The 15,179-nt window shown below is 40.3% G+C and overlaps 1 protein-coding gene and 2 pseudogenes across 1 annotated transcript; all 3 read right to left on the reverse strand.

The window, feature by feature from the left end:
• Window positions 1-4,901: 4,901 nt before the first annotated feature.
• On the reverse strand, window positions 4,902-6,170 carry LOC149101158 (uncharacterized; annotated as a pseudogene).
• A 280-nt stretch (window positions 6,171-6,450) lies between these two features.
• On the reverse strand, window positions 6,451-8,408 carry LOC149101159 (uncharacterized; annotated as a pseudogene).
• A 2,699-nt stretch (window positions 8,409-11,107) lies between these two features.
• On the reverse strand, window positions 11,108-12,297 carry LOC149101160 (uncharacterized). Its single transcript, XM_089276345.1, has one exon. The coding sequence runs from the start codon at window positions 12,295-12,297 to the stop codon at window positions 11,245-11,247; it is 1,053 nt and encodes a 350-aa protein (XP_089132471.1). The 3' UTR covers window positions 11,108-11,244.
• Between the last annotated feature and the right edge of the window lie 2,882 nt (window positions 12,298-15,179).

Below are 15,179 nucleotides of genomic sequence, written 5' to 3' on the forward strand. Positions count from 1 at the left end.
ATTTTCATAGCAAACGTCCCAACAAAAGCCACTTACCGCAAGTTGGCAATTCAGTTCGGCCAGTGTAAATCTTCCAGGCAGAAACTTGCAGCAAAAGTTGTGAAGACTTAACTGAACTAATCTTTTCGACAGATCAACGAATCAACGACTTTTTTCCGCTGTGTTTACTGTTTTGTGATTTCGCTAAACTGACTCGGGCACTTTGATTTCTCTTGTTCATCACCTGACCAAATCATGTGACTTTTCTTACACGGCTGCACAGCGTCACGTCGCGCGAATTTTGAAACTTGGGACAGCAGTCTTCTGAGTCAATGGCCGTTTTCACACTAGAGACGGATAATCCATCTAAGATGGGTTATCCGTCCAGGACGGATAATCCGTTTTAGTGCGAAAACGGAACGGTGTTCATTTTAGACGGATAATCCGTCTGTTTTTATCCGTGCGATTATCCGTCTATATAGACGGATTTGAGGACGGAACATCCGTCAAAGACGGATGATTCGTCTTGAATTCACATCAGGACGGATAAAGTCATCTCATTTTGCCCCTGAAAAGCCTGGAACTAGAAAGAGCGCACTGAGTTCTGGGAAGGAAAACATGGCGTCTAAAGTTGCGAAAAGGAAAACAGGAAAGAAACCTAGAAAGAACACGTGGAAGGAGAATGAAGTCTTCCTTTTTGCTACCGTGTTGTCTTCTTTGGAAGGCAGAGACAAACCCTGGGCTCTTATTCTGGAAACTTTAGCTCTGAAGAAGACTGCCAACGAAAGTATGTTTAGGGAGATACTAGAGGAGTTTGATGATGTATTGGCGAAAGAAGGTAAAGACGAGAACTACCGGTTTAAAGTGGCACAACTTAGAGCAAAGTACAGGTGGTTCAAAAAAGAATGGAGAAGGATAAACACGCAGATCAAAACAGGAAGAGTCCTGGAAGCAAAGGATACCGAGGCACCAAGTTGGTATGATCTTCTTGATCCACTTTTTAGCGAAAGTGTCGATGATATGCTATCTGTCAGCAGTAAAGCAAGCGACTTACATGGTTCAGATCAAGATTCAAGTGACGATAGCTCAATAGATGAAGAATGTCAAAGTATTGCCTCGGGTCATTCAAATAGTGGAAGTGTTGACAACCTAACTCTGCGTAAAACATCCTTAACCCCAGTCCCCACGCCAGATGATGGCGATCTTGTTGAAGAGGGTGGTAGTGTAGATAAAGGCGATCATGATAACGAGTGCCTACCACCCAAGAAGAAAGTAAAGAAAGAGACTGCTGTGAAAGTGGCATCAAAAAATACGAAACACCCCAAAACACAGACGGTAGCCATGTGGCAAATGATCCAGAGTATTGAACGGTGTTCAACACAACAAGAAAAAAAAAAAAAACAGCGACGAAAGGCTGGATGCCTTGCTTGAAGCCGAAAGGAAAAGGGATGAGCTATTTTTAAATTTTCAAAGAGAACAAGCAGAAGCCAATAGAAGGCATGAACTGCAAATTGCACAACTACTCATGTCTGCAGCAGGCCAAAGCCCCCCATCATTTGCCTCAACAAGTGCGTTTGGAACCTATCCACCTGTACCTGGGCAACGACCACGAGCCCGGTATGATGACGCAAACGGTGCTGAACAACCGTCGGCGAATAATATGCCTTTTTATCACCTAATGTGATCTGGACATCGTTTTAGTCTTTGTTCAGTTTATGAAACTGCCTTAATGATAAAGCTCAACGTTAACCATTGCCATTGTGAGAAAATACGAGAAGGCTGTTGTTGGTGTGGTTCTTTAAACTTTTTTAATGACAAAACTCAACGATTGTTGTTGTTAGAAAAATGGTTCTTTTAACTCATGGTAATTCTACAACATTGTTTATGAAAATTTAATCTTTACACCACCGTTATCAATGTGCTTTCAGGTTAACTGAAATCAAAACTTCACATATTTGGCCATTGTAATACCTATGGGAGTTAGTGTTATTACATGCTTCGTTGAAATTACAAGTTGAATACTTATGGTCTGCTTTTGCTATTTACTTCAAAAACATCAACAACCCTTTTTCCTTGTAAACAATAAAAGAATGTTTTGAAATATGCATTTTCTTTCTGGCTCGAAGCCCCCTACATGCATGGGTGTGGGGGATGGGGATAGGAAGAAATCATAGTTCGCCGAAAGTGCTCTCACCAGTTTAATAACACGCTGTGCAAATGTCATAAAGTAAATAGCATGATGGTTATAGCACTGTTTAAAGGAAAACCTAAATAACCCATGCAAAGATCGCAACCAACTAGTAATCTTTTGTCGAATATCCTGAGCTAGCATTCTATCTTGCGTTCGTTTTGTGGCCTTTCTAATAATGTTAAGATCCTCTATTTCAAGCTTCCACCTTGGATTGCATGGGTCGTTTCTCTTTATACACAAGGTATGAAGAGCTATGCAACACATAATGACTGCTGTAATATTGGATCTTCTACATTCAGTTTTTTGGTAAAGGATTCGCCATCTTCCTGTAAGCATGCCATAGGCATGCTCAGAAACAACCCTGGCAGATCTTAATTTGGCATTAAAATTCTTTTCTGTAGCATCTTTGGTAGTGTCTGGAAATACTTTAAGCAACCACGAACGCGAGGGAAATGCAGCATCACCCACTGTAGTAAAGGGGAGTCGTCCATAGTCAGGTAACATCAAAACCTGATGTAGAATGCAGTGACCAGCTTCAATTTCGTTGAATATGTTTCAGGACTGAAGGAGTGTTGAGTCATGCATAGAGCCTGGTGCTCCGACGCCAACCCAAAGAAATCATTTATTTGAACCAATTAAACCCAAGTTTGTTACTGAGTAACGCTTTTTGAAACTGAAGAAGTTTTTAAGGTAACAATTTATGTAGACATGGAAGCCGTCCCATGCCCCCACACATGGATATTCCCAATCTTCTAGAAACGAAGTAAGCTCTTTCTTCCATTTCTCTTCATTTTAAGGCAGCCTCACCAAATCATCATACAAAGATTGTACAATGACTTTAGTCGCAGTGTTAAAGATCGAGCAGGCAGTAGATGGTGACACGCCAAACAAGTCGCCTACTGTACCATACGAACATCCATGTGCAAGACGATACAGTGTAAGTCCTAGCTGGCAGTTTGGAGAAGTGGGCTCTTTAAATTTAGTCGTCTCCTTCCTAATTTGATCAGAAATGGAATCGAGGATGAACTGAAATGTCTCACGTGTTATCCTCACTCTTTTCTTAAACTGCGCCTCATTCCAGTTTTGGTAACCATAATCCCACCAACGATGGTTTCTTTCTTCGTCAGGTTCCTTTCGAACCCTAAAAGACGACCCAAGCAACACGCCACTAGCTGCATACATAAGAGAGGAAGTGTTTGCCAAGAAGTGTTTCCAGAGTTGTAATTCGCGAAGCTTTCCGATAGAGCGTTAAATTGTCTTCAAATTTTCTTTTTCTCCTGGTTGACATAAGAAAGTACGCCATGGCTGCCATATTGAGTACTATGGAATTGTAACCGCGCCTGAAAAAAAAACCCGTGTTCTATCCGTCTATTGTGAATTCAAGACGGAAGAAATTCAAACGGTTTATCTGTCTCGAATTCATACCAACACGGAAAATGTAGCAGACGGATGATCCGTCTAGACAGATTATCCGTCTCTAGTGTGAAAACGGCCAGTAGGGACTTTAAGATACCTGGACAGTTGGTTTAGAGGACGGCTGACCGGAAGTAATTTAACACGTGTAGACTATATTGCGCATGTCTGCACAACACGTGTTGCCGTCCTGCTGTTCTCGAGGACTTCAGAGTTGGAGTGTTGCCGTCCACAAGTGAACGTGAGTACATTTGTCGTGATTTCCTTTTAAAATTCATTATTTTTTTAATTGACAAGGCTGCCCTTACTGTTACTTATTGTTTTAAGAAACAAAACTTAAAATATTGAATTGTAAAATACCGTCGCGAATGAGTATTTGTTTGTCGTGCTTCGTAGTCATGGCGAATAAGTCAGCTAAACGCTTTGGGGAAAATTTAATTTTCTTGCTTTTGGTTTCTACAGTTATTTTGCTCAGTCTGTGCATCCCGTAAATTAAATTACCGCTATTCACCATAAACTTTCAGCTAGAAGCGCCAATTTCTATTTTTTTTTTTTTTTTTTTGACCACTTGTGATTTAAGACTCAGAAATTGCGTTGTTTGTGTTTACACGACGTTCTTCTCTGCCGTGAAATACTCGATTCTCAACCCTTCAAGTTCAAAGAAAGAACTGTCGAGAGAGGGAAAATCTGGGACGAGATTGCCAATCGACTGAATAACTGTCAAACTCTGAAATTCAGAGTGAACAAGCTATCAGTCAGTCAGCGATTTAAACTAATCAAGGAAAAGTTCAAGCGTAAAATTCAAGAGGAGGAAAAGGCGTCGGGGATTGATGTAGAACCCGCCTCAGAACTTGAACAAGCTCTCGAGGACATTTAATTTGTGCATTGGAAGAATCGCTGCCGCTGATTTTTTTCAGGCTTCTTCTTTCCAGTTGCTTAATTGGAAAATTAACTGCGACGATAATTCTTCACTTTCACTTTTATGATTCATGTCACCTTTTTTATCCATATTACCTGTTAAGTGGCTAAATCACTCGGCTGCAACATTAATTGTTGTTGTTTCTTGCTACTGAATCCTTCGTTGTATGTTTGGTTTGTTTTACCAGTTTTTTGCAGTACCTTTTCTGTACTCAGTTTGTTTGATTTAATAAGACTGCATTTAACTGATATCTGTCTTTTATTAGGCTTCACTTTTCTTATCACCAAGGCAACTGACAACTATTGTCAGAGTATTATTATTGTAATGATAAAAATTATGGCTTAATGGTAGGTGCAGAGATCTGAACTTTTCATCATGGAAATGAAAATAAAATTTTGCTTAAGCGAAATATTCCTCAAGTGTAGGTGGATCTAGCTTGAAGTAGCTTGATGTCGAATTCCCATAAAGGCAAGTTAACGCATTCCTCAACAGGGCACATACAACATATAATTTTCCAATTGAGCTAAGGCCTATTTTAAGGTTTTTCTTAAAGTCCATAAACTTGAAATACGCAACAATGTCTCCAAACAACCATTCAAAAGACGTTCGTACATTGAACATAGATTTGTTGAAGGCTTCCATTTGTGTTGTTAGGGCGGCACCTCTAAATGGGGCTATGAGATTTACTCTTAGAGGATAGGCGGGGTCCCATATATGCACATTCCCTGTTCGGTTGGGGATACAGCATACTGCTCCAAGGCGTTAAGGAGGTTAGAATCAGCGAGCATTGCAGCATTATGCCCCTTTCCTTCTGAAGATAAAGAAGTAAGCTTATAAAGGAAGTTTTCAAGGGATGAGCTGTTAATTAAAAAAAAGAAATCCTTCATTCCTAATTCTTACCCACAGGTCCAAACAATTGTCCAATAAGGCCGTTAGGGAGGGCAACAGCCTGAAATTTGAGGGCATGAACTCTCTTGTCCCCATTGTATACCATCCTTTGATGCTCTCCTGGTCTACAAATCCGACGGACCGTTCCATCTACAAACCCAAAACAGTTGTTGAGGGCAGCGCCTTTGTCAGACACAGCATCAGCATATTGTTGAAGAGCAAGTGGATTGAAAATAGCCTGATTCCAGGCTGTGATTCTCCGATGATGCAGATCGTAGATATAGTCAAGCCCAATGTTCGATATCATACACAAAACAGGAACTGGTCTTGCAAACCTGCTAACCATGTCGCTGTAACGAGATGGATAAGCAAGCCGGAGAAGAAGGATACAAAGTCCCTCTATTCGGTCGCAAACACTTCCTTGTGGGCACTCAAATGTGGGTGGCAATTGAAGCACATCCGCGAGACGCTCGATATCTCCCCTTTCAAATCGAAAGTCAGCTTTGCATTCGGCCTCGCTAATGATTTCTTCTAAGTTAAATTCTTCGTACTCGTAGTAAGGCAGCTCTAAATTATCAGGTTTATTAGCTTCGTGCACGCGCAGAAACAGAAACTCCTCGTCGGTCAGTAGCTTTTGTGCGTAAGCAATAACAATCATTTCGCGAGTGTTTTTAAAAGATGCCATTATTTACGAACAGTGCTAAAAACTTCAGGTTCGCTGCCATCCTCCGTTCAAACAAGCCGCTCCTTAACGTTGAGAGTTTCCCGCCAAGAACGTCGGTTTCGGCCCAGTCCTCCGTGCCTAATATTACCGTCCTCGAGGTCAACCGTCCAGGTACCTTAAAGTTCCTACTTTGTCGGGTACTTTCGCCTCCTTTCTATGACTCTCGTTAGCTTTGGTGAACCGCATTGTTCGGTACTATTTCACCTCCTTTCTCTAGCCGTTGACTCACTATAATTCACAGCATTATTCAGTAATGTTTCGCCTCCTTACCCAGCGCTGGCCCGCCCTTTTTTGCGATCTTCTTCGCTACTTCTTTGCCTGTTAATTCTTGCTTTCTTTTTCTTTTCTTTTCTTTTTTTTTTTTTTCTTTTTTGCTTCAGTGTAACCCTATCTTAAAAACATACAATCAACCTCCGCTATCGTTTGTCGACATAACAAATAGAAATGAGTTTTCTTTTCTTTAAACATCCCGCCAAAAAAAATGGCATTCTTCCGCTACAAACCGAGGGTGCATGTCTCTGTCAACCTATTAGCTAGAGTATGACCGCCATGTTTGGCAACTCCGCTGCCGTCGTCGTCGTCGTCGTACGTACGCGTCCTCGAGCAATACCGCTGGCCATGAAAATCATGAGAAAGTCAATTCATGGGTTTCCTTTTCTTTCTCATATGAGTATGGCGCTCCGCTTGCCGGCCCTTCGGGCCGCCGGAGCTCCGCTATTAATAACTTGGTTGAAAATATGTGAATACAGCAGAAATCATCAGTAAAGGTAGGATGACGCTTTCTTTAATTCTTGGGTTTCACCCACGTGACTAATAGCTTAACAACGACTACTATCCGCCATCTTGGTGTCCCTCAAGCGTAAACAAAGCGTATCCAAAGAAGAGTTCATGTGAGAAAGAAGGGATGGTTTTATCCGTTGTTGTTGGCTGTTCGAGCAAAAGTGGAAATCGTTAAGGTTTAGGGGTTTTGCGTATACCTAAGATTATGACAAATCAAGGGGAAGAACAGGAGGAACTCATTATTAGGAGGAGAAACGAGTGGATTCCTGCGGTGAGTCGCGGCGACGCTACAAACAAGAGAGTGCTAGAGAGTGAACGAGTTTGTAGCAAACACTTCGCTCTGAAACTACCTGAACAGGGTGGCTTTGGTCGATAAATTGGTCAGCAAAAGGATGAATTAAACTTAAGGCTACTACTTTAATTTTGCACTGGTTGAGTTTGGCATAAAGCTGATCCATTTCCTCTTTCGAAGGTGCCGATGCGCGCTGCATGCGCTGAGGCGCCGGTTGATGCAGTCCCAGAACTAGAAGCTGCTGCATGGTTCGAGGCTTGCGCCTGTTGTAGATCCTCAATTTTCTGGTCGAACTTTTCTTTGAGCTTGTTAGCCGATGAAAAATCGATGTCCTTAGCCCTCGCATCCGGCACTTCATTGACATATGTCGGCAAAATCCATGAGCATTTTGCCTCTAAATAAAATAAAACACTCGCGATAAGTGAGCATGACTCAGCCAGTCCAGCTTTGCACCCCAAGCAATGGGCTGACAAAATAGTCCCATCGTTTTCGGAAATGATCCAAATGTTCACTAAAGGATCATTCATACGCTGTGAATGCCGAACACTTGCCGGCGATTACTTTGCCTACAACTGAGGTTACAAATCCCGACACCATTTGATTAAACGCCTCTAGACTCTTGAACGCCTTGAACTGCTTGTCCGAGACTTCCACAGGAGGCAAGCATTCTGGACTGAACTTCTCGGCTGTTATGCTTGCGGGGTCAACCTCGATTACTGAGGTCATTTGCGAATATCTTTCCTTTTTTATTTACTCGACTCTCTAAGCTTTTGGCATACTCAGAGAGCACTGGGATACCTTAAGATGAATGCGCGGTACTTTTTTGGTTTTTTTCTTTCTGGAAATTCATGTAGTTGTCGAAATAATAGAGCGATAATAGAGAAGCTTCACAGTAGAAATGGACTATTATTAGCATAAATTTGACACCCGAGGGACACCAACATGGCGGACACTGATTTGATCAAAGTTTGTGACGTCACGTGAAACCCAAGAATTAACTCGAACAACGATTTCGATTTTGTTGGTTGAGTTATCAAAACTCCTTGTCTATTTTATTTCCGCATTATGAAATTTCACTATGTTAAAGAAACACACATGATGTTAGTAGCTTTTTGGCTTTGGTAAAAATTGTTGCAGCATGCAGCACGAAAGACAACGGAAGAAATCTTGGTCAAGATTTGTTGGCAATTGAAAACACCGACTCGGACTTGAAAGTGCACGCACTGCACCATGCAAGTGAGCTACTTAATGTACGCGTCAGACTTTCCTTTCAAAAACTTTTGCAAACTCGCCAAACAAGCAGAAACAATAAGAAACTATCAGAAACAGGTTTTGGTTATGATTAAGCGTTGTTTGGGAAACTCACAAATTAACTCGATACCAAGGTAAAGGGTTTTCTTACATAACTTTTTTTACAGAACAAACCCAAAAGCTTACTCGTACAACTAGCGCGAGGAGATATTATATTATTCATTCACAGCGCGAAATTGAAGGCTTGATTTCGACGCTGAAAAACTCACCTTTTACATTAGCTCAGAGCATAAAATTACATATAAGAGCCCTGGTTCTTATTCCCTGCCTTATTCCCTGCCATCGCTGTGAAAAATTTGCAAGAGAATCTTGTAACTCTCACCATTTGATCACGCATCGTGATAGCATCCACGCGAGAACCCCCGACATGTACGCGGATTCGCGCGGATGTGTCTTCAGGGTGGCGCAGTTTGATCTAAAAATAGAAAAATTGTCCCATATCATAGGTGCGCGCGGATCTCAAGACTTCCGGTCTCCGTCACCGATCATGGCTCCTAGTCTTGTGTGGTTTTTGAGGTGCTTACAAAAAAAAAGGGAGGCGCGGTGGCCTCATGGTTAGTGCGCTCGTCTCCGGATCGAGCGGTCTGGGTTCGAGCCCTGGCCGGGGACATTGTGTTGTGTTCTTGGGCAAGACACTTTACTCTCACAGTGCCTCTCTCCACCCAGGTGTATAAATGGGTACCGGCGAGCTTAATGCTGGGGGTAACCCTGCGATGGACTAGCATCCCATCCAGGGGGGAGTAGAAATACTCCTAGTCGCTTCATGCTACAGAAACCGGGATAAGCTCCGGCCTGATGGGCCACTTGGCTGGCATGCAGACTTGACCTTAACAAAAAAAACAAAAAAAGACTCCTCAAAAAATAAGGAAAGCGAATTTGTCGAAATAAAGGCCATTTTCGTTCATGATATGTGTTGCTTGACTTGTGTGGAAAAAATGAAGGCAGTGCATTGGCCGCAAAAATTTGAGTGCACGCTCATTACACGGACACGCTCTTAATACGAACTTTTAAAAGCATAAATTGCTCTGTTATTTTCCCGGTCATCGAATGTACTGAAGTTGTTGAGTCTATGGTCAATAATGTTGCCTACTTTCGCAATACATGTTTGTCGTTTCTGTTTTAGCTTTCCAAACAGCCTGAAAGAGACTCTTTCGTTAGTTCTATTTTTTAACTACGTTAGGTCCCACTTGATTGAGACCTACAAACTGCTTTTGATGTATATTAAGAGTCACTGACTGGAAATAAGAAGAATCGAAAACCCTAAAACTTTGCCTAAAGAACGCTTTTAAGGAACTACTTTCGAAAATATCATCCCGATTTTCTGAGAATTCAAAGTCTTTGACAACTTAAAAGAAAAAAAGAAAATACATCTCTCTGCCTCATTAAATATGCAAAAATATCGAAAAATTGAGAAAGATCTCGGTATTCGTACTGAAAAATATTCACAATACTAGAACACGGGATCATCTTAGCTTAAGAGCTTTACCTTTCTTCTATCCAACAAAAGGAAGTTTTGATTTTTTCAAACATCAGACCATTTTAAAGGAAGAATGCGAACGGAAAACACTACGAAATAATGATTAAATGAATATGAAAGCAGCTTCAGTTACTTTTTCCGTGTTTTTAAGTGTTCGCCTTAAGACGGACGAGGTCAGTTTGCTACCAACTTGACCGGCCAATCTGTATCAATAAGGCATGATTTCAAGGAAAATTAAAATGACATAAAAGAATAGAAAATAATTAAAAATGAAACAATAGTTTGTGCGCGGTGGAAATTTTATGGCATTTACAAGCTTAAATTGCAGTTTAAAAAGATTCGCTGAAAAGACTTTTTAGCTTCTGTTGAGCTTGAACGAAAAATTAATTACTAGGGCGGTCAGTCAGTTTGTTTTGTTTTGTTTTGTTTTTGTTTTTTAACTCTCGTCTGCTGCCGCTGTAACTTTCATTTAACAGTAGTGTCCTTGGTAGTTTACTATTTCATTGGTTTTTAAAATTGAAAGTTTTAATGAAGAAAATGAAGTGAATTCAACTCAGACCAAGTCAAATAAGAGATTGTTTTATGTCGTTGTTTCGTTTTTTTGTTTGTTTGGTTGTTGTTTTGTTGTTGTTTTTTTTGTTGTTGTTGGTTTTTTTTTTTTACATAACGCCGTTATTTTCCGTTAAACATCTGTCAGCTGTACGTAGGCTGTTTATGATCCACACCTAAGAACAAAAATGTTTTCTACGCATTTTAGCGCAGAAAATAAACATAATTTCAAACTGCCCTCATCCAAGTCTAGTCTTGCAAAAAAGCGAAGAGGGCGAGCGATAATGAAGTTTGCTGGGTTGACGGTTTTCTTTTCTTTTCTTTTTCGCCTTTACCTTTGTCCGTTAATGATCAGATTTTCATGACTATTTGAATTAAAAATAGATTGTTGTCAAGCGAAAGAAAAATTGAAACTTATGGATTTAAAAACTGATACTATCCAAATCTTTGAAAAAGTAGGATACCTGGCTATTTATTTGTTCCTAGAACTGTCTTGGATATGTTTCTATTTTGTTGCCTACCACGCGTAAAAAAAAAATTGAAATATATATGTCCTATCTTAATGGAATTAAGCAAGGCCAACAAAATTGAAACAATAACAATTCAAGAAATTTTCAAACTTTGAAAATGTACACTTCCATTCCTTTCTATCAACTAATTGGGTGTCTGTCTTTGTATTTTGCAAATTTCTCGTTGATTTTTTATACAGAAGTGTTTTTTCTCATCCACCATATGGCTCTGTTTGCGTTGTCGGTTGGTGTTCATCTTTCAATGTCTGATTTCCTTGTCCTGCATCGACATTACCGTTGACTTTAATCTGCCTTGGCCCAAAGATTTTCCTTTCAACTTGCTCAGCTTGTGAAGTAGTTTTTCTTGCAAACAACTGAATTAAAGCTACGCGGAAACATTTTATTCTAACAGCGTAAATCAACGGATTAAACAACGAATTCAGCACTGGAAATAAACCAGAAGCAAACAAAACAGCAACCGTTACACTGGAAGGGATTCTTTCCTTGAAAGAGATCAGAATGACACCACAGATACCTGATGGAATATAACACAGTAAAATAACAAACAGTACGATAGTTGTTGTGTAAAAAGCTTTTCCTTTCTTGAGTAACCTTTCCTTGGCTTCTAAGGAAACTTGGTTAGCTGCAATTTGTTTTTCGTTGCGAAGGACCTCTTTGTATACTGAGACATTGAAGTAAACGGGGAGAATGATAAGCAGCAATTCCAAAATTACTACAATTGCTGCTTGCGGATGGGCTACGATGTAAAGGATGATGGCTGCAGCCCACGCCAGAGCAGACGCCATGATGATGCGAACTTCAGTGACCTGGGTCTCGTGTGTGAAGGGGTGTTTTATTGCAACATAACGCTCGGCGCTCATCAAAACCAAATGATGAATTGAAGCCAGTAAACATATAAATGTGGTAGTTGCTGATACGTCGGTTATAGTACAAAGCACGAGTTCACCTTTGAGAAGTAAGCTTGTCGCGGTAATATGTAGAGGTTGAACGACTAGTCCAACTATAAGATCAGTTGTGGATAAGCAGGCGAGTGCTATGTTAGATTTGGTGCGAAGCTGTCGTTTGCTTTTCACTGCAACCATCAGCAGGATGTTGAGCAAAATGGTAAGAGGACAGGAGAGAGCGTTCACGGCGATTCTGACGATAAATACAGCACGAAGATCAGGAGAAATGTTTGTGAGATTTATAGAATAAAGAGAATTAGCACAACTAGAGATTGTGGTGTTGAATGCAGTGTGATTCATATTTGCTCATTTCTGACTTGTCAAGGCCTTGTAACTTTGCGTTCTTGAAACGGCTTAATTGTTTGCGTTTCGCACTTTACCACTTAGATGGATTTAATTGATTTGAACAGGCACTGGACAAGATTCAGTGTCATTTTCCTTCATTTAGAGTGTTGCTTTAATCACCTGATCACAATTTCATGGACCTAATTTACATTTGCATCATTTCATTTCCAAAGTGCAATTAAGTATTTAGTAATTTTAATCTTCAACACATATATTGGGCAGAATTTATGATGCACTTAAATCAAGATCCTGAATGAAAAGTATTCAGTAGAGAAGACACAACAAAGTCCAAATAAAAAACATGATGAGATTGGGAACCGCTAAGTGCTCTGTCAAGGTAGTTTTAAAATATTCCTTCAATAAGACTCATGCAAAAGCGGTATTGTCGAATGCTTGGCGCGTTAAGCATTTCTCTACCCATCACAAAAGTCATTTTTTTGCGAATAGGAAACAATGTTGTTTTGTTCATTTTGTGTGCATTTAAAAACAAAAAAATCTGTTACCTTTGAAGTTATCCGATATACAGAAATTGATTATAATTTTGCTCTATTAATAATATTGCTTATTTTCGTTAGTCATTTAGGTTGCGATTGTTGCAGCCACTCTAACAGCGTGCAGGAAACTAGTTGTAAAATTTTCTTTTATCGAACTTATTTCTAGCGTTAGCTATTTTTCTGGCTTTAGTTTTTGAATCAAAGAGTGCGCTATTTCTTTTCTGTACCGCCTAGATCGAGGCGCAGTCTTCAAAGAGAACAAGATCAATTTCCAGTCATCTTTAGCGGCAAAGCGTGGTCCAAAAAGAATGGTGCTAGCGATCCCGATGAAATTTAAACAATAGTTTGCGCCGAACGGTAATATAAAGGTAAATAGGTTTTCAAGTTGTAGATTGAAGAGCTGAGCTCAAAACACTTTTGAGTACCCAGTGAGTTTAGACAGAATACTACAGTGCGCAATTACATCATCAGTTACACCAAAAATTTTTTCATAACTCTCGTCTGCTCTATCTGCAGTTTTCATTTAACATAATTGGTACTTCACATTTTATTTTGCTTTTCCCCAAGAAAAAAAAAACTTACATTAAGCTATATTTAACAAATAAAGAAGCCTCGACTGTGCTCTGTTCTGTTATAAAGAACGAAGGAAGCGGTAGAGCACTCAAGAAGTGTAGGGGAAACACTAGAAGTAGTCGAGTGTTTCTCCCTACTTCTTGAGCGCTCTATTGCTTCCTAAGCAACAGAGCACAATTCAAAAACAGTACAATTCTTTAAATATCTGTTTTACGATAAAGAATCCATTAATGTATCCACACGTTCAGCTAATATTTTCAAACCGAACTTTACTATCAAAACGAGGAAAAGTGGCGTCAGCGCTGGCGTGCAGCTGTTCTCATATAAAGCAGACTAAAATAAGCCAATCACAATCCTTGTTAGAAGTGTCAAATAATTTGATTGGCTAACGAGGCAACAGCTGTCAACCAGAAACTGGACTTCAGCTAAAGTTTCGTTTTCGAATGGCTTTCGAGAGAAGTACGATCGCTTCAAAGTTCGCTTTTTAGTTTGATTTAAAAATAAGGATCTAAAAGTTGCTGGTCTAGAGGAATGCGGCCGCATTGAGGCTCATGAAAATATGCACTTTTCCAATGGACATTGCAAAACAATGAGCTCAAAGCTTGCGGATGAAAATGCGAAATGCTGAGCTGTATTTGAAACGAGTTACAGTTTTATTTACTGCTTGCAGTAATATTTCCCGAAGTAGCGTCAAAGTTTGAAATACTAAACTGCTCCAACTGGTTCTACTCCAAGTACAGGAGAGAATATCAGAGCAAGCTTTCAACTCAATACTCGTCGGGTGAGCGTTGTAATTGTTGATTTTCACTTCGCTGAGATGACCGGAGATCGTTGTTTGGATAACGAGCGTTACAAAGTTACGAAAATAAAGCTTCTCATCATCTACAGAGACAGGTCAATTGATGTTTCCTGTCGTTGTTTTACCTCTAGAGTATAATTTCTGCCTTAGCAACAAATATAATGTCTTTTATTCGCTGGGTTGAGAATTTGTTTATTTCGCACCTGATTACCGTTTTGTCGGAATCTAGCAAAACTTGTTATTAATGTCGTTGTTCCTAGCGAAAGTAAGTTAACCGTGGTGACTTGCGATTGAACCAGAGCTATTACTCAAATACAAACAACTCGTGATGGCGTTAATGGGGGAACACTGCCTTGCGTTTGGTTAGCCCATGCGACTTCCGGCGATAGCGTGACAAAACAACCTCACTTATCTCCCCAGCACTACGAGCTGAATGACAGACAGCACGTGCTGGATCGGACAAGAGTATCGGTTAGCAAGCGATGTTCAAAGGCGATGAAAAAACAACAAGCTTGGGGGAAGTCGCTGCGCAGACTTAACCGCACCACACAGGAGTGACCCCTTGTTTATTATGCAGGAAGACATGACCAACCTCGTCTCCAAAGGGAGGGAGGGAGGGAAAATTAAACGATAGATTTACAATAAGTAATAGCTACGTTGCTTAGACGAACTCAGAATGGACTCCGAACAGTTTTCCGAGCTTTTATACGGAGACGTTCGTCTGCTTGTAAGCCAGTAGAAAAGGCTGTACTACCGAACAGCTTACCCTAACACGTGTAACATCTTAAACATGAATAGTGCTTTAATGCTTTGCACCAATGCTATGGTACGTTATAACGTTCAGAAGATAACAAAGCTACAATGTTTTAGGTTTAGCTACAATAACGCTTACAGTTTGTTGACCTTTGGAATATAACTGCTCAATAGCTCTATAGAAAGTGATGCCGCCATGAACGGCTCATTCAGAACGT

The sequence above is a fragment of the Orbicella faveolata genome, unplaced genomic scaffold (assembly GCF_042242905.1).
Source record: "Orbicella faveolata isolate gen_17 unplaced genomic scaffold, um_ofav_v1 contig_4, whole genome shotgun sequence".
Lineage (NCBI taxonomy): Eukaryota > Metazoa > Cnidaria > Anthozoa > Scleractinia > Merulinidae > Orbicella > Orbicella faveolata.